Source organism: Lissotriton helveticus, chromosome 5_1 (assembly GCF_964261635.1).
Source record: "Lissotriton helveticus chromosome 5_1, aLisHel1.1, whole genome shotgun sequence".
NCBI lineage: Eukaryota > Metazoa > Chordata > Amphibia > Caudata > Salamandridae > Lissotriton > Lissotriton helveticus.
This window is the reverse complement of record NC_136065.1, coordinates 2,034,842,546-2,034,867,947: the sequence shown is the minus strand read 5'-3', so window position 1 is coordinate 2,034,867,947 and position 25,402 is coordinate 2,034,842,546. Positions and strand designations below refer to the sequence as shown.

Sequence of the window (25,402 nt, the reverse complement as noted above, 5' to 3'; positions counted from 1 at the left end):
TGCAGCCTGTGAGGCTACCCTTTTGCCTGACGCTTCTAATATCTTAGACTCTTTGTCAGGAGGGGGAGCATCTCCTGTTGTTTGTGAGTTGGCTCTCTTTCGAGCGTTTGCTACTACTAGTGAGTCTAGAGGCTACTGGGATTTAATATAGGTAGGGTGTGAAGGGCTGCCTTATATTTCTTCTCAATTCTGGGATTGAGTACACGTGCTCTGGCTGGATCTATGAATATGTCTGGCGCGTGTCCACATTGTGGTATTTTGCTGCCATATCTAGCAATTGGTTAAAAAGAATGGTGTCGTCAGTAGGCGACGACTTTGTAGGGTATGTGGAGGTGTCTGGGATGGGCTGTGGATCATATGGATCGTTCTGGTCATCCCATGGGTCATCCTGTGCATCAGGATCCTATGGCTCATCAAAATTACCCTGAGGATCTTCCCTCATGTTATCTTCCTCATCATACTGTGAATGTGTAGGAGAGTAAGGCACAAAAGGCATACTAGGAAAGAAAGGAAGAGGAGTGAAAGGCCTTGAGGGAGATGTCTCAAAGTATTTTCTCTTTGGAGGAACAGGGGAAGGAGTGTCTGTGTCCAGTGGTCTCTTTTTCCGGTGGTAAACTGTAACGTGTCCTGTTTCAGGGTCTACATACAGTTTATATTGTTCCTCACTCACTGGATCAGGATGGAAGAGTTCTTCCTCAACTGTCCGTGGCCTTGGTGTGTAGTGTAGTTCCTATCATCCCAATAGGCTCTGCGCATTGGAATAATACCTTCAATAGTATAGGCCTAGACCAGACGTTAACTAAGGTCTACTACTGTCGATATTAGACTTAAAGTTTTGGGTTTGCCAGCTAGCTCAGAGTTCACTAGAAACTTTCTCAAATAGGCAAGGAGGAGTTGAACCTCCCTGGATAGACAAGAAGGGATTTAGTTTCTGACAACCATAGAACATGACAACTTTGCTCTCCCCTAATCAAGAGTGTATCTCTAGAGTCGTGTGAAAACAAAAGGCAATTTATTTTACTCAGTCAGTACGTGCATTCTTAGTTTCACCAGATTGTAGAGAAAAGGAAGAGACGGGCGTGTTCAATAAGAGATGGTATTTATTGATCAGTCTCTTTTCTCATACAAGAGAAATGGATCGATATTATCGCAATACTTATGGTTAAGTAAAGTGCATACATTAAAAGCAGAAGTATAAAATAATACTGTAAAAACATTGATATGGTTTCTAAGCCGTATGAAGGTTTAAAATGAATAAAATAGATACATACACATATACATTTGACTAATCGTACTCAACTGGTGTTTCTAGCTACGCCTACCCCGTGTACCTGACCTAAGCCTAATACGTGGGCGGGAATAGAAAGTTACAGTTTAAGTTAAGTTTGTTTTGCCAAGTGACTGACTAAAGAATTCTCTGCGAGGGGTTATTCAGTTCTGTACCTGGAAGCTAGGATGAATGAGGGATGGTATCTCTCGTCTCTGGTCTCGATATTCCAGGCTGCCTGCGAGGGCTACCCGGAAGCGCCGGTGCTGGATTTCTCGGCAGGAGAAAGCAGCGTGTGCTTTTCAGCGCGTCAGGAAGGCGGGGCTGCGCCAGCGGGGTCTGCTCTGCTCTGGGCTTCGGCAAGTCTGGCTGCTCCGATCTCGTCACCACCGCGTGTGTTTGCATAGGGCAATATCGGTAATATTTATACCTTTAAGGTGCCGAGATTGACGTAAGGATGGACATAGATACGTCAATAAGGATGTCATACGACCAGGTCGTTAGCACATTCTTTTGCTGAAGTTCTCGGTGAAATCAAAACAATGGCCGCAGGGTTTTTCCCAGGTTGTCATAGGTTTGATTTGTTTAGAGAACTCCGTATGCCTTATCAGGGGCTGGAGGAATATCGCTTGTCTAATTAGATGGCAAGCGTTATGACCTAATCAGATAACACGTTCCTGTGCCGTAGTGTGGCTTTATCAGATAACGGTTCCTGCATCATGGGGGTTTTCTGCCTCATGGGATGGCTGCTAGTTAACTTGTTAGTTTGTTAACCAGAATAGGGTCAGGAATAGGGGGGATCGATACAGAACCTATAGGAATACATCACACCCACTCCACGCTAACTATGGACATATTTACTAATCTAGGCATAGTAAAACATAGTACAACATACTATAGAGTATTGTGTATACCTTACCACCCCAAAATACATAAATGCATTTTGAAATTTTCAAATATACGGAAAAAATGCAGTTTACATGTATTATCTGCACTCAAGCTGTGAAATAATGCTAAAGTAATCACGCATTTGTATACATTATTGCTAATTGGTATATGAGAATTACACATGAAATGGCTCTTAATACAGAAAAAAGGTTCGAGACCATTTCATCACAGAATATATTAATAATGAACATTCCAGCGGGCAGCTAATGTCTATAAAGTATCTAAAAATAGAAATTTTAGTTCTCTAAGAATAGTTTCTTACTTTAAGCAGAAGATAAGTGTCCCGAAAAATATGCAAAAATATTTTGGGGCTGCTGAAAAAATTGCTGTCCGTGAACTGGAGGGAAAATTGTTCATGTGACTTTATTATTAAAGTTGAAGGCCAAATTCAGGGAACGCCGTGTGCGAGCTTGCTCAAAAGTCTCTATTTCTGCTCTGGTGAGAACATCATATCATTTAGGCTTTCGAAAAAGCTGTCAACAGCTTCCTGGGAAGTTCCACTAACTCGGAAATAGGTGTAACCATGCATTCGTGTGCATGATTGTCTCCATTGACGTTCTGATTTGGATTGCTGACAGAAGGTCGTACCTGATTGATGCTGCTTTCATCTTGAACTTCACTACCCCTTAATCGTAGTGGTGAAGCTTCCACGAATGCCGTCATCAGGATTGGTAGCCGTTGAGGGCAGCACAAAGCATGAGCCTTGATTGGACTCAACAATGTTTCTGCATCCATTGGCGCATCCGATTGTAGCGTCAGACAGGTGTCTAACACGCATTCTTCTCCGCATAGCAGGCACCTTAATACAGGTAAAACACATCGTTGCCACATTGGTCGAAATGATAGAAACCAAGTCATGTTCAGGTCTCTAAGCCGGGATAGTCCCAGGATTTTTGATATCCGGTCCCGGTATCCAATGGCTAGGATTGTTTCTTCCCTTGTCGCAGGTGTTTTGTCTGTGACATGGTTTGCCATAACGAAATATAAGGACTAGGAATAGGATTCCTGCAATCAGTCCTAAAATGAGGGGAAGTCCGCCAAAAATCGAATGGACGAATTCTGGAAAAATACCCAGTATGGCTTTGAATGGTGTTAATGCCATCGAAAATACTGTCTTAAATACTTTTGAGACTCCACTGGTATCAGAAATATTTAAGATTTCATTCAGGATTTCTGCGAAATGTATGGGGGAATTAGTTGATAATAAAGAGTGTATCTCTGCAGTCGTCCTTGCGACTTGGAGATCATACGTTTCTTTTGATGACGTGAGTCTGGTTGGCGTCTGAAGAAGCACTGTTTTCATTCTGCTTAAAGTATCTATTCGAATAGAAGTAATTTTCAAGTTGGGCCATGCCCTTGCCTCCCTGTCTGGAAAGGAGCTGGGGAACAATGAGCGTCCACAGCACTTGACCTTCGCAGTCGTAGTTACGAGATAAGGAGTCCCGGGCATAAGACTACAACATCTGCGATCTACAATTAGAATGTAACTCCCATTATAGAGTCTTTGAAAGAATGGTTCTATCTCTGTTGCAGGTGCGCCTTGCTGGTGACATGAAAGGTTGTATGAATTCCCTTCACAGAATCCATGCAAACTAATTCCGTTACACAGAAGTGTGCCGCTTAGTGACATCGCACAATTATTGCCACTAAGAAACACTTTCTGTCCTTTATTACTGACACATGCATGTGAATAGGGCAAGTTCCATGTTGTTTTAATGTACCCTTTCCCCAATTTTTCGTACATGCCAGCCTGTATATATTTTTGGGCAGTATTGAAACCTGAAGGTTGATATTGGAATATTAATTATCCCATGTATTATCCATTCACGGACAGGTCGTTCTGACATTGTCACTGGTAATCTCTCGAGTTTCTCAATGCTCAGGATTGTATAATCAGCACCCTTTTGTGCCATACTGATTTGTCTATCAGTAAGGTTAAAGATATGGAATAGTGACGTTGTGTTGATTAAACGCCAAGGCACATAGCCTGAACGCAGATTTTGTAACGTCCAGCCAAGCTGTACAATAGAACGCAATTGAGACTGACCGTGTTGTAACAACAGTAAGTCTTGCGATATTATGTCGATTGCTGAAGACACAATGCTGTCCAAAGAAAAAATTCTGGAGGACAGAGTCATTAACCCATTGTCCACTACAGAAAGTGATTTTTCCAAATTAATACGGTCAATTTCCCGTATTCTTTCTGCTGATTCAATTTGAGTCACCTTCCAGGCCTCGTTGTATGCTGCATATATGGAGGCTGCTATGAAACGTTTTTGACGCTGTTTGAGCGGTCCCATAATGAAATCACGCAAGTCAGCACCATCAGTAAGTAAAGTTAGGTGTTGCTTAATTTCTGCCAGTGTGGAAGTTTGAAGCCATTGAAGGCATAATTTGCCCACACTGTAGGTGGTGATTATCCCTGGGTGTTGTCTTTGGGGATATCTAGGGTCTGGCCTGGTCAATTTGAACCCCTGTGTTTTGTTCAGGAATCTGTCTTGACAGTTATTAGTATCTGTGGGCCAGATCAACCACTGTTTCCAATCAGGATGTGTTCTGTTTTGGTTTATTACATAGTTTACGTCTATCTCTTCATCTGTAGAGCTATTGCTGTACATTGTTGGTTTTGGAATAGACGGTTTATTTAAGTCTTTGATTTTGGCTAGGCCAAGACAGGTGGTTTGTTGAATAGTGTCATTTAAAAATATAATTTGTTCTGGGATCATGCAGGCTCTAAACAAAGATTCTATACCTTGTACTTGCCATTCTTTTGTACCCCAAACACTTTTTAATTCAACATTTTTGTCCCAATAATCAAAACCAAAAGTATTCATTTGTTCAAAAAATGAGTCTGAATATATCAATTTTGTGTTTGTTATCATGGTCTTTGTCCCTGTCTTATTTGACAATTTGAAATAAAATGTTTCAGCATTACTTGTGTTAAAACCTGAAAAGTATGAATATTTGTCATAAAAGGTTCTTGAGCTTCCTTTTGGAGGGGTTGCACAATGTTCCCATTGATTATAATTTAAAACATTTCTAGGTTGTGCAGATCTATGTAAAAAATGGTTACCATAGTGGTTATAACAGTACATACGATCATAATTTGTCGAACCCTGCAAATAATCATGTTTGGTAAATTTAGCAGACATCACTAAGTCAGACATCATATTATTTATACTTTCGAAGTCCCAATCATCAGCAAATGAGCTTGGTTTTACAAAGTCACTCAATGAGATCTTAATTTGGTGTGGATATTTCAGGATTTCGACTGGACCATAGATTTCGTAGTCAGTGTTGTCCCATGCTACCCCACCCGGTATAGGATTGGCTGTGAAGTTGACTGAAGAAAGTTCTCTTTTCTCGACGTGTGAAGATGTGTGTGGTTTGAGGATCAAGTTGATTTTCTGACTTGCTGTGCCCATTTTAGCATATTTTCCCTCAATGAAGCGTCCCAAAGTTAGTACCATGATGAGCCAAAGTATGAGGATAAATGCACCAAAACCCACCCAAAATTCAATCCATGGAGAAATTAGATATGTTTCTTTCAGTTGTTTCAAAAGTTCTTTAGCTTTATCTTTAAAGGTTTTTGTTGATGGCTGTGTTTTTGATTCACTGAAGCCTTCAGAGGAATCATCGAAGTTTATGAAGTAGCCGGATGCAGTTCTGTCAATTGTTCCAATTGCTTCAGGATTACTGTTTCTTGCATATTCGTTTGTTACTTCATTGTAGATTGGTGTGTCTCTGCTAAATGTTTTTATTTGGGTTTTCAGAGGTTTAAGTTCCATTGCATTGTTGCATAGTCCTTGTTGTTCTTCTGTAGGCGTTTCGAATGTGATTAGCCTCTTAGTTAGGACCTCTGTATTGGTAGCAAACCTTGGTGTTCTGCTACTTATGGGGAGTCCACTTGGCCTACTATTTGTTATCGGCCACATGATTGTGGTTTTACCAGGTCGATGGATACAACTCGGTTCTCCTTTTTACCAGCAAGCGGCGGTAGTACAACTGATCTTGTCCCGTTGACAGACAAGACAGGAACTGCTTTTCTGTAAGAAGGCCCAAATTCCTTCTTTACCGCAATCTTTTCTCTGACTAGATCCCCGACTTTTGGAATCCAGACAGGTCTTGCTGGGACAGGTGGTGGTTCTTCAGTGGTTGTTGGCTGTTGTTTCAACTTTATGTTGCTCAGGTCTTTTCTTGTTTCGTTTAAGTCCTGTAAAATAGCCAAACGGTCTTTGATATCAAAGCTTTTTTCCTTCACCACTGAAGTCTGACTATCCAGGTCTAAGACTAACATCCTAGTTCCAAATAATAATTCGTACGGACTGAATCCCTTCAGAGAATTTCTTGGCAGGTTATTTAGACTACGTTGGACACTTATTAGATGTTTGACCCACCCAGCTCCCGAACCTAATACCTTTGCTGTTATAGATTGCTTTATGTCACGGTTTTTTCTTTCAACAATTCCGTTCCCCTCAGGGTGAAATGGACAAGAGTACCGCAATGCAATGCCCATGCTGGTCATGGCTCCTTATAAGCTCGAGAGCTAAAAGCAGGACCCTGGTCAGAATGCAGCATGCCAATTGCGTATGTGCCGATAAAGACTCGCAAATCTTTTATAACAGTTCTGGCGTCAGCCGATCGCTGGGGCCACATCCATATGAATCTCGTGCATGAATCCACTGCGACCAAGATATATTTATAGTTACCATCCCTTTGTAAGGGACCACAGTGGTCCAGATAAACACAGGCTAATGGTTTATCTGAGATTAGAAGGGGCGTCTGTGCTGGTCGTCTCACCGTTGATACTTTCATTCTTTGACATATTTCACATTCTAAAACATAGTTCCTTGTTTGTCTTCTCATTTGTGGCCACCAGTATCTCTGTTTTAATAACGATACTGTGGCTGAGACGCCAGCATGTATAGAAGCAAGCCCTTCGTGTGCCGCTATTATCAGTCCTAACCTATGTTCCATGTTTGGAATTGCCCTATCCCCCACTCCAGGGATTCGAGCAAAAGGAACATTGTTTGCATCAGTTATGTATGAGTATTTTACTGGAAAGCCTTTCGGGAGTGTTTCTATCGAATCCTTTTCTGTAGCGCTGACAGCCTGTAATATTTCGCTGTCTATTTTTGTTTTTGACCGTGTGATGGCAGCTACGGAAGCCGTTTGCACAGCTGCCTTCGTGGCCTCATCAGCCAATGAATTCCCTGCAACGTGAACGCCATCACGTTGATGACTCAGTGTATGTATCACGTGAGTCTTTGGTAGTTCTTTTTGTAATAGAACTACTTGTTCCCAGAGCATTTTATGCTTGATTGTGCCTCCTTTTGCATCCTTAAAACCATTCTGAAGCCAGATCTGCAAGTATTCATTGTAAGACTGAACGCAATAATACGAATCGCACACTATGAGTGTGGGGAATTCTCGATCGGTATTTTCAAGCGCCATCTTGAATGCCAGTAGTTCAGCTCGCTGAGCTGTACAATCTCCTAGAGATTGTGTTTTAGTGACCGTTGGTCTAAATTTTCCTTCGTGCCAGCGACCTTTAACAATCGCGCACGCAGCACTGTAAGCTTGTTTACCCCCCACTGCGGGTTGTGCTGATCCGTCTGTATATATTATACAGCCGTAATGTTCTAGAGGCAGAATTTCGGTCGGCGGAGGACATTCGAATTCATATTGGAGAAACTCTTGTGTTTTTAAGTTAGGATCAAATTCGTATGCCACGTCTGTTGCAGCAAGAGAATTAGCCCATTGTATCCATCTCGGATGGAGCGCTTTAGCATTCGGAATGCTTGCTTTTGTTACAGCCTCTAGGGCTGGTATCGGTGTCACGATTATTATTCGTTTACCTTGTGCCAGGGCTCGTTCTTTTGCTATAGCTGTCTGTGTTGCAGTTAGAATTTTTTCCGTTGGGCTAAATTTCATTTCAGCCTTAGTGTACAAGTGTGATTTGAATGCAATTGGTACCTTTTCTCCCTCATTAGAGGTCAGGTATGTGAATCCGCATCTTCCTGGGATGACTCGAATCACAAGATTGCGTGTGTTATCACGTGTTTCTAATTTTGTTTTAATTAACATGTCTGTTTGTAAGGATCTCAGAATTTCTGTGTGTATTTGAGTCCAATTTGTTCTTTTAAAATCTGGTTTTATTAGATCATAAAGGGGTTTGACCCTTTCTGCGTAATTTGCAATGTATGTTCTTCCGAAATTTAGGAAGCCTAGAATTGACTGTAGGTTTTTTTAGTGTTCTAGGTGCTTGGAGTACGGCACATTTCTCTAGGAAATTGTCGGCCAGGCTTTTGCCTTCACTTGATAATTCATATCCTAAGAACAGGACTGTCAGATGGGCAATTCTGGATTTTTTAAAGTTGAATTTGTAACCCTCTGCTGCGAACCCAAGTATTATGGTGTTCACTCTCTTCAAGTGAGTATCCAAGTCATCATCTGTTAGGTATATGTCGTCGACATAAGATAATGCTTCGTCATCATATGTTTGTAGTAATTCTGTTACTCTCGCTGAGAATACTCCCGGGCTGTTCTTGTACCCCTGGGCTAACCGACAGAATTGTTTTTGAGTGCCATTTATTGAGAACGCAGACAAATATCTGCTCTCTGGTGCTATGTTTTGACAAAAGAATCCATTAGAGATGTCTAATGTTGTTTTGTATTTTTTGCGCACTATGTTATTCATTAGTGCAGCACTATGCGAGTTTTGTACTGCAAAAGTTTTGCAATATGAGTTAAGGTGTCGGTAATCCAAAACTAGACGATATGAATTGTCTGGTTTGGAGACCGGAAACAAAGGGTTGTTCATTTGTGAGGTGCAAGTTTCAATCACCCCCTGGTATTCTAGCTGATCTAGGATTTCTTTTACCTGTTTTTTAGCTTCTTGCTTAATTGGGTACTGTCTTTGTGCAGTAGGTTGTGATTTTAACTGGATTTTGTGAGGAGGAGAGTCCTCATCCCATCCTACGTGATTTTTATATAAAGCAGGAGCTTGAGCTACTGCCCACTTTCTAGCAAGTGTGTATTTTTTATGAATTGGGATATGATTTTAGAAGGCAGGCATAATTATTTCTTCGCCATGAGGGCAATCCCTGACAAACTCTGGTGGCCAGTCTTTTTCAGCTAGAAGGATGTCATAGCCCTTGGAGAGATTATCCCAAAATAGTCCCCTTATTTTTCTAGTCTTATCCCCCTCTATACGTAATGTTATTTCATATATTTTGTGAGGTTTGCTAACTCTGGTGTCTGCAGTTTCCACTTGAAGATATTCATTCGTGTCCACTGTCTCCAGATGATTCATAAGGACTTTGCGAGCTATGCTCACTTCTGCTGCGCTGTCTAGCATTGTCTGAGCCCATTCTCCGTTTTTCAGTTGTGTCCTCAGAATTCTCGGCATTGTTAACTATTTTAATGCTGGCTACCTTCTTTTTTGGAAATTGTAATTTCTTTTTTAGATGAGCAGGTTCCTTGTCTTTGGACTTGGCGTGCTCTTCTCTTTGTTCTGATCGTCCTCTTCTTTCCGATTTCTGCGAGGAAGTCTGAAAAGATTGAGAGGGACGTGTATCAATGTCTTGATATCTATCAGGTTTCTTAATATTATCCCTATTTCTAAGGTTATATCTTTTCCCAAAGGGGTCACTTTGGGGTGACCTAGGTCTTTGGTTCGGAGATTTTTCTCTCCGCCGAGGAGACCTTCCTCTGGACTGGAATTTCTTTTCTTTAGGACTGGATTGTTTGTTTCCATCCCAGCTCTTTTTTGGTGATGTTGAATTATTATTAAAAAATAATTTTTCAGGACTTTCAATCAGTTGTGGTTTTACTGGTATTCCACCTAAACTATCTCTACCTAGTTCCTCATAGGATTTTTCTATGATTCTGGCAATTTCAGCTGGTTGGTCTGCTATATCTGTCTCTTTTAACCTCTGGCGGATCGCCACGTTTGCTGCTTCTCCCTTTATGTTGGCTAGTAATATAGCCGAGACCTGCTTGAAGTCTTTTAGTAATTTCATACCGAGAGTTAAAGCGGGTTCTGGACCGTATTCGTCTTGAATTTGTTTTAGCACATCTGGTATTACCGAGATGGATGGAACACCGTGTGTTTTTGTGTAAATGGAAGCAAAGACTGTACCCCAAGTGTCACAGTCCTCCACGTGTGGTGCGATTCCCATTGGAAGACAGATAGTCAGAATCCTGTGTTTTTCTAACGGGGTGGTGTCTGGAAACACCGCCTCTATTTGGGTGATTTTCTGTGCTAGCCAGAATGGTATCTATTCCCGTTTAGCCGGTACTTTACCTAGGCAGGACTGTATGTTCTGTGGTGTAATTTTATTTGTGTTCCCCTGGTGAGGGGTCAGCTGTGGAATTTTAATTGCTGGTTGGATTGTTGAAGTCCGCATCACATATTGGACTAATTGTCTATGTATTTTTATTAATTGTTTTAGTTGTGTTAAGAGATTTGCTGCAGACATCTCGTTGATGTCTGGATGTGGTGTGTATCCGGCTAGGACCGGCCACGTTGCTCCTGGTCTACCTAAGGGACCGAGCCTGGTGATGTGATTATTATGTTTTAGGGCGCCATTAAATAAGAGCAGGTGCTCTTGAAATTTAAGTGGTACTTCCACCTCCTCGAAAGGAGTGTACTCTTCAGGAGGTTCCTCTATTTTGTAATAGTGGAAGTACTTTGTTACAGCATTTGATGCTGGAAAGTTTATCCATGTGTAGAATACCTCTGTCTGCCGATATTCGTGTGCCTCAATTACGAATATGACTGTGCCACCTCTAGGTGTCAGTCCATTTTCTATAAGTTTTAAGGTTATAGATTTCCTTGTGTTGACCGGGATGATTATTATACCCGGGTCTGCTTCCTGCATAGCAGTATCAGCTGCTGCAAGTTCAGTTGCTATTCTAACTGTCTCTCTTTCATCATCACTGTCTACCATTTTTCCGACAGGAAGGTTATTACTTTTGTTTGCAGATCAGGTTTCTTATGGAAACAAAGATTAGATGCACAATATTTTGGAACAGTGTATCCTTCAACGTTGACTAAACCAAGAACCATACATAGGAGTTCCCTCCTGCGAGGTCTGGCGGATATGACCTTTCACCCACTCCAGACGTCTTTGGAGTATTATGGGAAAAAGGGGTCTAAGTGAAAAAGCACGACTGAGTTACTCTAAATGTCTTGCGTTAATTTTATCGCCTTATCCAAACGAGTTGGGCGCCATGTAGTGTAGTTCCTAACATCCCAATAGGCTCTGCGCATTGGAATAATACCTTCAATAGTATAGGCCTAGACCAGACGTTAACTAGGTCTACTACTGTTGATATTAGACTTAAAGTTTTGGGTTTGCCAGCTAGCTCAGAGTTCACTAGAAACTTTCTCAAATAGGCAAGGAGGAGTTGAACCTCCCTGGATAGACAAGAAGGGATTTAGTTTCTGACAACCATAGAACATGACAACTTTGCTCTCCCCTAATCAAGAGTGTATCTCTAGAGTCGTGTGAAAACAAAAGGCAATTTATTTTACTCAGTCAGTACGTGCATTCTTAGTTTCACCAGATTGTAGAGAAAAGGAAGACACGGGCGTGTTCAATAAAAGATGGTATTTATTGATCAGTCTCTTTTCTCATACAAGAGAAATGGATCAATATTATCGCAATACTTATGGTTAAGTAAAGTGCATACATTAAAAGCAGAAGTATAAAATAATACTGTAAAAACATTGATATGGTTTCTAAGCCGTATGAAGGTTTAAAATGAATAAAATAGATACATACACATATACATTTGACTAATCGTACTCAACTGGTGTTTCTAGCTACGCCTACCCCGTGTACCTGACCTAAGCCTAATACGTGGGCGGGAATAGAAAGTTACAGTTTAAGTTAAGTTTGTTTTGCCAAGTGACTGACTAAAGAATTCTCTGCGAGGGGTTATTCAGTTCTGTACCTGGAAGCTAGGATGAATGAGGGATGGTATCTCTCGTCTCTGGTCTCGATATTCCAGGCTGCCTGCGAGGGCTACCCGGAAGCGCCGGTGCTGGATTTCTCGGCAGGAGAAAGCAGCGTGTGCTTTTCAGCGCATCAGGAAGGCGGGGCTGCGCCAGCGGGGTCTGCTCTGCTCTGGGCTTCGGCAAGTCTGGCTGCTCCGATCTCGTCACCACCGAGTGTGTTTGCATAGGGCAATATCGGTAATATTTATACCTTTAAGGTGCCGAGATTGACGTAAGTATGGACATAGATACGTCAATAAGGATGTCATACGACCAGGTCGTTAGCACATTCTTTTGCTGAAGTTCTCGGTGAAATCAAAACAATGGCCGCAGGGTTTTTCCCAGGTTGTCATAGGTTTGATTTGTTTAGAGAACTCCGTATGCCTTATCAGGGGCTGGAGGAATATCGCTTGTCTAATTAGATGGCAAGCGTTATGACCTAATCAGATAACACGTTCCTGTGCCGTAGTGTGGCTTTATCAGATAACGGTTCCTGCATCATGGGGGTTTTCTGCCTCATGGGATGGCTGCTAGTTAACTTGTTAGTTTGTTAACCAGAATAGGGTCAGGAATAGGGGGGATCGATACAGAACCTATAGGAATACATCACAGGAGCGATGTTTTTGGCTTAGTGACTAGGCCGTGACTTTTTGGCTCGAGGGCCTTCGGTCGTGGAGCTCTTTCCGGTCCGACTGCTGCTTTAGGTTCGATGTCCTTTGTTGGTTTTACAGTCTTTTTTGGTTCGGGGACCTTCTTTGGATCGACGACCTATTTCGGATCGACCGGAGTCTTTGGTTCAATACTTTTGGGTGTTTGGGCTTGTTTTTTATGCTCGACGACCTTTTTCGGCTCGATGTTTTTGGTTGAGTCGACGTTTTTTTTCGTGTTGACGAGCTTTTTAGTGCGATCTTGTTTTTGTTGATCGCCACTCTTTTTAGGCTCGACGGTTTTCTTTGGGTCGAATGTTTTCTTTGGGTCAAGTATTCTCTTTGGATCGACGACCTTCTTTGGCTCGGAGCTCTTTTTCAGGTCGAAAGCTTCTGGCTCGATAACCTTTTTGGGGTGGCTGACCTTCTTTGGTTCTAGAACCTTCTTCGGTTCGACGACCTTTGGTTCGACAACTTTCCTCGGTTCGACGACCTCCGGTTCGACAATCTTTTTCGGGTTGACAACCTTTTTGGGGAGAGTGTTGCTCGGTCCAGGTCTATCAGAAGGCTTGATTTTGGGCTTTGGAGCCGAGCCGGAAGGCGGGGTCTCTGAAGGAGTTTGTCAATCTCGGCTAAGGCCTTTAGGCGATGCTTCAACCGGAGCCTTGTCTTTTGGGATAAGCGGGCTTGGGGGCTCAGTACTCACTCTTTGCCCCAGCGTGATCTGCTCATCAGAGTCTGACTGGTCCTCAACGGTGACGATTTCTAGATCCGAGTCCGCAGCTTCCGGGAGGTCGTGTTCATCATCGAAGATATTCTTCTGTTCCGGTGCTTGCCACTGCATCTCTTGCCTAGCGGCCCGTCGATTCCGGATGGTCTTCTTCGAACGGAATTGGGCACACGCTGGGCAATTTTGTTTGTTGTGGTCTGGTGATAAACACCTGTTGCATACTGTATGTTTGTCAGTATGCAAAAATTTGCCGTGGCATTGTGGGCACCTTTTGAACGGGCTCCTTTCCAGCGACAGCAGTCCCACGTGGCGTCGAAAAGGCCCAACTGCCCGCGTCGACGACCGGATCGAGGTGGAAAGTTTGATCGAGTCAAGGAGTACCGAACGAGAACAATACCGTCGAGGTAGAAGGCCTTTTGGCCGTAGAAAGTAGTTTAGTTTCGGTTCCGAAGTTGGAGTAGAGGAATAACATCCAAACCCAATGGCGGAAAAAAAAAATCTGAGGATGGAGAAGATGCCCATGCGCACTGTAGTCCAGGGGAGGAGTCACCTATCTCGTGATACTTCGAAGACTCTTCCAGGTCAACAAGCTGCAATCATCCGGACCCAACACTAGGCGGCAATCTATGCACAGATATGAATTCAGCAGCCCACATGGCTCGAACATATATCTTCTTTTAACACATATTCTGTGGGGTGCATTACTTTGGTTGAATGCCATGTCTCCTAGAGGCAGTTTTGCAATTCAAAGCTGATTGTTGTGTTTAAACTAACACCCACTAAGACGTAATAGAAAACAACCTAGTCTATTTTTCAATCTTGCCCATCTCTACATAAGATTTACACCTGGCATTTCAGTCGTTAAATTGATTTCTGCTGAACTAAATTTTATATGGATTTGGGCTAATATACTAATTTAAAGGTTGTTTTGGTGCAACACTACATATCCCAAATGCACTTTTCTTACAGGAATGCAATTGCTTGTCTCAGACTACAAAAGGCAAGCATAGAATTTTTCACAGAAACCTTGTTTGATGTTCATGCAAAAGATTGTTTTCACTGTGCTCTAGTTCAGTCACATCTTATATCAAAAATGGAGGCCCAATGGTCTAACAATCCAGTTTCCTGCAGAGGCACAACAAGTTCTGCACAGGTGAATAGGACAAAGGCTGCCTGAAAGTCAGAAGTTTGTGGCAGTATAACATCACGGTAATGTTATACTAAAAGTTCCTTTGAGCATACGGCGCTCAATATGAGTTTGTCGACGCGTTTCAGTGAAACAATCAAATTATCAACACCTAGATAATTTTACTGTTTTATCGTGATTAAAATGGATTGAATCAGAGATAAGATGTACTGTACGAAATATGTTGGTCTGCAAAACGAAAGAATTGTAAATGTATACATGCACTGTACCCCTTTATTTTCAACTGCTACTACTCTGTTTTCTTCTTTAATAAAAATAATAATGAAAAAAATAATTGAATGAATCAATAATTGTCCTGAAGAAGGTGATGATAATGTGATTGTTTCGCTGAAATGCTGCATTGACAGATAGAGCTCAAAGGAACTTTTATTTCTATAGATTTGTCCTTTTTTGGCCTTTTTAAAAAAAATGATTGTGAGAATGTTATGAATTTGTCAACTGTTTTTTTAATTATTGTGATTACCAATTTATGTATTAAGTAGATAAGGGAAATATATGTAACAATTGTTTTTAATATTTGTAAAAATGAAATAAATAATTTTTAAGGTTAATTACTGATCTAGTAAGTATTTGCTTCTTTCTCTTTTTCTGGCTCAAGGACGACTTTAGCCTTTTAATTCATATTGAGCACGTAGTTATATGTCTAATGCAAACTGATTTGTTGTGGATATGTTTTACAGTTTTGGTTGGTCTATAGAGTTCAGATTTTTCTAAGGCGTAAATTAGGTGATATAGTAAAGGGAATCTTATGTTGTTATTAGTATAAATACATCCTGTCCCTTTACGGAGTATTGGGGCGACTCATTTGAGTTTTGATAACTTCATGAGAGTGTGGTCACTGCTGTGATGGGTAAGTAGTGCCTTGTCTATCGAAGACATATACCTTTTGTGTGCCTTCATGAGTGTGAGGTCACTGCTGTGATGGGTAAGCAATGCCTTGTCTAGCGAAGACATACACCTTGTGATTGCCTCAGTGAGTGTGTGGTCACTGCTGTGATCTGCAAGCAGTACCTTGTCTAGTAAGGAAATACACCTTGTGTGTGCCTCTGTGAAAGTGTGGTCACTGCTTGTGATCGGTAAGCCTGCCTTGTCTAGCGAAGACATACACCTTGTGTGTGAGTGTGTGGTCATTGCTACGATTGGTAGGCAGTGCCTTGTATAGTAAGGACATGCACCTTATGTGTGCATCTGTGTGTGTGTTGAATGCTACAGTCAGTACGCAGTGCCTTGTCGAGTGAAGACATACTTTCTCTCTTTCTCCACATATTTTTCATTGGATGAATGGTGTGGTGTATTGATGGTATTTGACATTTTTTTACCTTCTTCCCCTTTTTTACATTCTCATAAGAAAGACACTGGGACAGAAATAAACAGTTGCATAGTAAACGTGTTGGGGTATTGTGAAATCTTGCACAAACCCCCAGAATTTCTGACACCGGAAGACTAAAGTATTAAGTGTTTTGGTGGGTTAGGCCATATTTTGTACATTACAGTTTGAGTGGGGGGCGGCCTTTTCACTTTCTCTCCCCCTTGTGCTCCCATTACATTGGAGTGAAGACATACACCTTGTGTGCGCCTCCGTGAGTGTGTGTTCATTGCAGTGATCGTTAAGCAGTGTCTTGTCTATTGAGGGCACAAACCTTGTGTGTGCCTTCGTGAGTGTGTGGTCACTGCTGTGATGGGTGAGCAGTGCCTTGTCTAGTGAGGATACACCTTATGTGTGCCTCCATGAATGTGTTTTCAACGCTGCAGTCAATAAGCAGTGCTTTGTCTAGTGAGGACATACACCTTGTGAGTTCCTATGTGAGTGTTGGTTCACTGCTGTGATGGTTTAAGCAGTGTGTTGTCTAGTGAGGCTACACCATATGTCTGCCTCCATGAATGTGTGTTCAATGCTGCAGTCAATAAGCAGTGCTTTGTCTAATGAAGACATACACCTTGTGAGTGCATACGTGAGTGTTTGTTCACTGCTGTGATGGTTTAAGCATTGTGTTGTCTAGTGAGGCTACACCTATGTGTGCCTCCATGAGTGTGTGGTCACTGCTGTGATCGGTAAGCAGTGCCTTGTCTAGTGAAGACATACACCTTGTGTGTGCCTCCGTGTTTGTTCACTGCTGTGATGGTTTAAGCAGTGTGTTGTCTGGTGAGGCTACACTTATGTGTGCCTCCGTGTTTGTTCACTGCTGTGATGGGTGACCAGTGCCTTGTCTAGTGAAGACATACACCTTATGTGTGCCTCCATGAGTGTTTGTTCACTGCTGTGATGGTTTAAGCAGTGCCTTGTCTAGTGAGGCTACACTTATGTGTGCCTCCATGAATGTGTTTTCAACGCTGCAGTCAATAAGCAGTGCTTTGTCTAGTGAAGACATACACCTTGTGAGTTCCTATGTGAGTGTTTGTTCACTGCTGTGATGGTTTAAGCAGTGTGTTGTCTACTGAGGCTACACTTATGTGTGCCTCCATGAGTGTGTGGTCACTGCTGTGATCGGTAAGCAGTGCCTTGTCTAGTGAGCAGAGGTGTCCCACATGGACAAGGCCATCACTCTCACATCCTGGCTAAAGCACCGCTTGCTTACTTGGGGAGCTAATGACACGGTCTCTTCTCTCGGACTCATTGTTGTCCATAGGATGGAGCAGTTGTGCTTCTTTCATTGTCAACGAATAGACAGTACTGGCAATGACAGGGCCTGTTAAAGAAAGAAATCACAAATAAGTAAGTCTGCAAGAGGGCAATATACAATACTGAGAAGTATCTGCTGTTTGTGTCACACAACAGACGTTCATTGGTGCAGCGGATATTGAGCACAGCACGACAGGCTTAGTCCAGAAATTCAAAGACAAACAAAGTGACAGATGTGCACACCCATCCAATAGAGACAATGTGAGAGAAGGGCCCACTCCCCTCACAAAACACAATGTGGAAGACTGACTTCTCTTCAGGAGAGACAGAGTGAGAGGTAGGCATGTGCTTCAAGAGAGAGACCACGTGGGAGATGTCATCGCCCTTCAAGAGAGACAATGAGAGACACATCCTCCCCAACATAAGAATCAATGATACGGCTTCAACCCTGAGCAGGGAGGATGCAAGTGATGCCTCCCTCAGGATACACTGCAAGAGATGCATTCTGCCTTGCATGCTTCCTTTCTTGGTTTTGGTGAACTGATGCATGATGGGTTAGTGTGGCCTAGAAAATGTAATCATGTCACGAATGTCAGCGTACGTAAGCACATTCTAGATGGCCAGGATTTGGACAGTTGATGGGAGGATGGAGCCTCGAGAGAAGTTACCATAGTTTGGTTGTAACATGGAAAAACAAGCATTTACAATGTAATGGTTTCGCCTTTGAAAAAGTTAGAGCTATTGGCATTGTAAATGACAACATTTTTATTTATGTGTTGGTTTTGAAAACAGATAAATAAATGGCAGTGTCATTTACATTGCCATTAGCTGCCAACCACAATGACACGCTCAGCCCATTCCAACTCCTTAAGGATCCTCAGCAGAGGCCGGGCTTCCCTTATGCCAACTCCAAAAGTTCATTTCATCCTGTTTTGATGCCAAGTCACGCTCAACAAATGCCACGGTGTCATGATGCCAGCACCAGAGTCACCTTCATCACATACCAGCCGCCTTTGCAAAAGTTAGAGCTATTGGCATTGTAAATTACAACATTTTTATTTGTGTGTTTGGTTTGAAAACAGATAAATAAATGGCATTGTCATTTACAATGCCAATAGCTTAATCTATTGCAAATGCGAGATCTATTGCATTTGCACCCACACACACACAGAGCCACACACAGAGACACATACACACACACAGAGCCACAGACACACACACACACACACTGAATAGTTAATACCTTTTCACAGATACATACTGTGGTACTGTAAACCGGGAGCATTGACATAGCCAATAGGTCTCGCCTTTGAGACCTTATAAGTGTTTAGCCATGCAACGGTTGATGTTGTTGCACCATGGATATTGTGCTGCTTAACTAAATACTTATAAGGCCCCAAAGGCAAGACCTATTGGCTATGCCAATGCTTTTTTTTAAAGTCACAACTGCAACCTAACAATACCTAATCCCCTCTAGTAATCCCCACCAACCACCTATGTGAATACACACACCAGTCCCCACTAATGATCACACCTACTCCTATTCATTTAATCCATCACAAGGAAATTGGAGTAAATGAAGGGGCCAGTTTTCTTAAGAACACAGATTCATCCCAAAAGGAAAATTCTACTGAATTAGCTACTACTCATGGGTTCTGGAGCAGCTTGCTGTGTGGCCTAGGGTGCTTCAATGCCTAATCAGGGGTAGTAAGCGGCACATAAGTGTAATTACAATGCATTAATTTCTTAAATGCATTTATTTATGTACAGATAAGATTACTTGTTTAAATTGCAATAAAATATCCTTTGAAATGTCACACACATGCACAATGAAAACGCAAATAACATTAGCAACCATAAACGTCTGTAGCTATGCTAACTGGCTGACCATTAGTTGTTGGAGGCTCACGCGGACAGAGCAGGTCTCCCTGCATCACATCTATTACATTAGACCACACATCGGCCCTGGTGGCTGACCTGTGTATGGGGCTGTGTTCTGGGGCCACAGGTTTGCATGCTGCCATCGCCAGGTGTGACATGACTGTGCTGTCACCCACTTAGTTGCAGGTGGGTTGCCCCACCCACCTGCAGCTAAGAGGGTAATTTCATATTCCTCGCATCCACGGTTCATCCGCTGGTGCTTTTGGTACTGCCTGTTGTATGTTGGACAGCTCACTGGTCTGTGATGGTCCAGAGCTGTGCCAGACTGTAGCGACTTTCCTCTTTGAGAGGGCGGTAGAGATGGGTAACATGGGTGGGGCAATGGCACAGAGGAAGTTAACCATGAGTTGGCTAGGAGGCAGAGAAAAGTGTACATGCAAAGGCATGACCCATCTGAGTCAGATCAATAAATATTTCATCCAATTGGAGGTGGCTTAAGTGGGTGTGGGCGGGCCAGCACTGCAGCTCTGTCTCGCCCCCTCAGGAGTGGAAAATGTAATGATCATGTGATATGAAAGTGATGTGACAGGCTGGACTCAGAAAAAGGATATTAAAATGATGACTGCTTCAGTGTCCTATTGGAATAAAGTGTGTTAGTGCCCAAGAAAGAATGCATTGCTCCTTACTCAAGCAGGGCCACAAATTATGTATTGCTTCTACTGTAATCTTTCCTGTGTCAAGTGTCTGGTAAATTACGTGGTCAAACCACGGCCATCCCTCAGTGACTATGGAAAAACAATTTGATAGCATTCCATGGTTTGTCCATGAAGAAAAATACAGGGCTAATCATTTTATTAGGTTTTAAAGCCAAATCATTGGCATTGAGGGGTGCACGCTAGTGATTAAGCTGCAGACAGTGACACCTGCGGACTTGAACTTTGCAAGCACCTTCCCCAACTGACCAATTGTTCGGCTCTAGCCAATTCTTTATCTCCCTAAGCCTCAGTCCCCATATATACCAACGGTGGTGGCACTAAGAACTAGAGCAACCCCCAGTAGTAAGCTCATACAAAATGGACAGCTGGAACCTTCATTGGCGACCGAGCTAGTAAAAACATACAGAACTGTATCTTGGACTTAGCCACAAGGCAGCAGAGGACTGTGCAGTGTCAAAGTTGGTACTAAATATATTAAGATATACATATAGACCTGTAGTTTTTTTTATTTCAGACCTATTCTTCCCGGAAGGTACTACTTTCAGTCTAAACTGCAGTTATAAATTCATCCTGGTGAGCAATTGTGATTTCTGAGAAGAACCTGAAAGCTCCTATCAGTTCATGCTCTAAGATCGGCTTGTAATGCATCTGTTCAGAAGACCGGGACAAACCCTAAAGCAATTAGCCTTTTTCATTACACAGTCCTATTAACTTACTATGATTGTGGTGCCTCACACTTTTCAAATTTACCCTGGTCCCATCCTCCCGTTTGTTTGTGCAGTTGCAAGTTTGAGTTCAGTAAAATCATACCAAATCAAACATGCTGTGTGAGGAGAAGATGTGGTATAACGCCCAAGGTTGCCGACTTTGGAACTGAGGGGCAGGTTCGAATCTCGGCGTTGTAACAACCACCCTGTGGTTCTGAGCAAATCACTTAATCTCCCCGTGCCTACAAAAAACGAAAATGAATGTGTCCTTCCGTGATGTAACTGGTGCTCGTGTAAAGCGCTCCAATACCTTCGGGTCAAGTTCGCGCTCTATTAAAATGCAACAAAAAAACGTAATCACTTTACCACTAGAAAACAAAGTGTGGAAAAGAAAACCCCCTGCCGAAGTCTGCCCATCGGCACTCCATACACAAATGCACATGCTACTAGTTATGGCTGGGTCGAGACATTATGCTCTTAAACCATCAGCTTTTCATAATAGTCTTTGAAATATTACAGGCGCCAAATGTTCTAAACGTTAAATATAAATAATCCGAAACACTGTTTTATACAAAAAATGTATTGGCAAAGCCAGACTGTGTTGCTTGTGCTCCCATCTGAAGCAAACCTGGTCTGACATATGAGGCTGGAGTGTTCCTACTTTATGAGAGCCAGGCCTGGGTTGCATATGGGTTGTTTCTGCCTGGAGTGGCATACCGAGGAAAAAGATGGAATGGAATGCAGTCCCCAAATACACCAGTGGCTGGCATGAATTCAATAAAAGACATTTCTAATACCAGAGCAATATTATTAATTCCTATCTGCCTACAATTCTCATAAGTCTCAGTGGCTCCCATCTCTTCACCCATTCCATCCTACTGCTGAGTCCTCCCAGGTTTTCCAACATCAGCACTCGTCACCTACTGTCCACAGAGCTTCCGTGGAGGCATTGTATGATGTCGATGCAACGTCTAGAAAAGTACAGACAATTCAACCCTCTGGGCATGCGCACCACTATTCTAAGCAGTTTGTTTACGATACAAACAATGCCCTATTCTGATTTTAGCAAATAAACGGAACCCTTCACTTTAAGCAGAAACGTGTCACTTTTTAAAACTGTTCACAAAAAATACTATGTTTTTTTTCCTGCTAAACAACCTAAAACGCACAGCCTTGCAGAGTTTGTAAAGTGTGGCTAGCGATTTATATATAAAATCCTATTTCGACGAGTGGATGAATCCAGCATTAGACGTCCTTCGATGGCTCGACCTTGCCATGGGTGACCCCGGTAGCGGAGAGTCTCGCATGGCCTATTTCAGCAGCTGGGACAATTAAGTCAACGCTTTTTAGGTCTCGCGACCTATCAATGCGCATGCGCATTGAGCGGAGCGAGAATTCAAGTGCTCAAAATCCTCGTGAAACCAAGGGCTTTTTGGTGCGGTTTTCTTTGAGTTCACGTGAATCACGTGACCAAACAAGCACGCGCATCAGACTCCCTCCCTCCCTCCTAATTGCATTTTGTTCACGGCCGCCACCACATCAAAGGGCTTCTCCCAGCGTGTGCTCTGCGGCTTCTCCTCCCCTAATTATTCATTGCTGGCCGGTGGCCGGCCGTACTTTCACTTTCCCGGCTGCTCTTGTTGTATATGTAGTTTTCTTTCAATCATTGCCATTTTTCCATTTTATCTCCCCTATTTTGTTAATAATGTCTCGTATTCACCCCTTTTCTCTCGCGGTATAATTGTTCTTATCCAGCGCGCTTCCATCTTTAGTTCTACGTTCTATTTCTTTTTATCTCCCATTGTTTGTGCGCTTTGTACGTTTTTTTTGCTTCAAGTTTCTGTTTTCTGTTTCTCTTTTTTTTGGTTCCCCTTTTCTAACTTAGACCGTTTCTGCCATGCGTACCTGAACCCTGATGGAAAACATCTGTGAAATACTGCACACTCCTAATTCATGGTCCAGACTCGCACACTCTTGCTTTCAATGTATTTATTACTCTGGAAGAAGCCGCGGTAACCACGCGTGCAACATTTGCAGAATTCAGGCGGGCATGTAGCTCCTTAGTGCCTGTTTGTTTTTCCAGGCGCCATATTTTCCCAACCCATGGTGTCACTAAGCTGTGTCGCAGGACGAGGTAGAGAGAGAGATGCAACACGCTGCAGACGTGCCAAGAAGTCGGTCTTGGGATTTGTTTAGCGCATGGTTTTGTCTCGCAAGATCCGTAGCTCCAACCTTAGTTGTTCCCCAGCTCCAGCACCTCCCCTCTCTCTCCCGGCACACAGCCTTACTTGCATTTCTCCTCCCCCTCCCCAGCCAGCTTCCCCCAGGCCGTGTTCCCTCCCACCTTTCCTCCTCTCTGTCCCTTCTTTTTTCGTGATGTTCTCCACTAGCATTTTACCTCTTTGCTCCATTTCTTAGTACGTTAACAGTTTGTTTATTTACATACGTATTGTTGAAGGTTACAAAGTGTTGATATTTTAAGTCTGAGGCTCACAAATCCACTTTATTGACTATAATTTTAAACATCTTTGCCAGTGTGACTTAAGCCGTTTATGGAGCTCAATGACGAGGGACGCATACATTGATATTACACCTACACAATGTACATTTGTCATTGCATGCTTCTGGACTGTGAGCCTTTGGCGGGATTTTAAGCCGACATACAGCAGTCGGTGTTCATTTTAACTGTAGGGGTCCGTGATGATTCGATATATATCGTGACTTTTCGGTCCAGCAGCCCTCCTCATGAAATCCAATGACCGCTCACGCTGGTGAGGTCTTAGCCTGTGACATTTCAGGCTAGCCGTATCTGTCTTTGATGCTGTCGCGATAAAAATCCTGCGATAGACTCCTCCCCGGCCTCTGCTCGCGGCCTTGGCCCCGCCCAGCATGAATTAAAAAAGTGTCATTTACAATACCAATCGCTCAAACTTTCCTAATGCGAAAAGTTAAAAGTATGGGCATTGTAAATCTCAAAACAAAAAAATAAAATGTCATTTAGAAAACCAATAGCTCAAATTGGCAACGCCAGTGCTTGTTTATGCAGTCACGCAGTGTCGTGATCTGTTACCAGGGAAATGGCAGCAGTAAATGACAACCCTGGCTTGCTTTGTCAAGACACACAATGGGAGCATAAAAAACATTCTCCCTAAAATGAAACAACATTTTGGAGTGGAAACTCTGCTTATCCGAATGTACAAGCAGGGCACCCGCTGCAGCGGACACATTCTGCCGAGCAGTCTCTAAAACGGGCAGGCCAGCGTTCATTCACATGGAAGGTGCCGAATAAATCCAACTCTTGTTTACAGATGAGAATATTTTTTTTTAAAGGATTAGGCGTTTTTACCTTGAAATGCTGCAAGTGTGTTTTCCATTTAAGGAAAGTGCGATTTCCGTCCCCCTGGACCGCGCCGCTTGCCTCGTGCACTCTTATTTTACAGACTGTGTAAGACACGAGCCCTAACACCTACGGGCACACGGACAGCGGGAGGGGGCGGGCCGGGACGGCACACGGACAGCGGGAGGGGGGCGGGCGGGGACGGCACACGGACAGCGGGAGGGGGGCGGGCGGGGACGGCACACGGACAGCGGGAGGGGGCGGGCGGGGACGGCACACGGACAGCGGGAGGGTGAGGGCGGGGACGGTACACTGACAGCGGGAGGGGGACGGGCGGGGACGGCACACGGACAGCGTGAGGGGGCGGGCGGGGACGGTACACGGACAGCGGGAGGGGGGCGGGCGGGGACGGCACACGGACAGCGGGAGGGGGGCGGGGAGGATACCTGCCAGCAACTCTAATCGCGCAGCCCACCCCTGCAAGGCACACGTTGGAAATGAAACCAACATGCCGATACAAAAAAAAAAACGCCCACCGCCTGGATGACGTCACAAAGGGGCGGGATGAGAAAAATTCGACAGAAACGCCCACGAGTCGCCTCGCAGGATGACGGAAGCCTCTGTTTGCCAATGGCTAGCGTCCATTTATGGAGCTAGCCAATGGGAAACAGAGGCGGTCCGAACATCCATACTGTTGACAAAAGTTTTCGCCCTGGGCGGAGCACAGCAGTGCCCTCGCCAGGTCGAAACCTAAAAACGACCTGTACAGGATTGTGATTGTGACATGGAATAATAAACCTATATGTTCCAGATCGTGATTGTAACATGGAATAAAGAAACTACCAGCACCAGATCGACAGCTATTGTAATATTGGGGGAGTCCGATGTATCTCCCAAAGAATCATAAATCTGATTTTACCCAGAAAATAATTCTCCAGATGTTCGCATCACTCCTTGGAAGGAGGGGCACCTATTCCTGCAACGTCTGGGTTCAAAAATGTGTTGACAATCATAAATATTTCTTTGGCAGGGTCTTTTGTCTGGCTAATCTAGACAGCGGAGTCCTTCAATTTGGCCCTTCGATCTCCGTAATGATACTTTTTTATTGATATCTTGTACATTTTTTTATTTTCATCATCATAATGGCGCCTCAATTTCCTTTCCTGTTTTTTACATTCCTTCTTTAGATCCCTCCCGAGAACCAACTGGCCCTTGTTTTGGTGCAGGAAGATCTAACTGCACTTATCGGGACCAGGCTTTCCACCGTAGAGTATACCCAATCCCTTCAGATAAGATAGGACGCACCACCTTCCCCATCAGTCCTATGAGTGAACCT

At 43.3% G+C, this 25,402-nt stretch overlaps 1 protein-coding gene across 2 annotated transcripts in view; it reads right to left on the bottom strand.

Annotated features, from left to right (window-relative positions):
- Positions 1–25,402, bottom strand: part of LOC144756221 (uncharacterized) — a 187,834-nt gene that overhangs the window by 94,042 nt on the left and 68,390 nt on the right. For both annotated transcript variants that reach the window (XR_013595101.1, XM_078645836.1), the window contains exon 3: positions 17,382–17,492. Coding sequence is in view for 1 of the 2 variants with exons in the window: in XM_078645836.1 (XP_078501962.1) it covers positions 17,382–17,492 (111 nt within the window). In the remaining variant the exon portion in view is untranslated. The remainder of the gene's footprint in view (positions 1–17,381; positions 17,493–25,402) is intronic.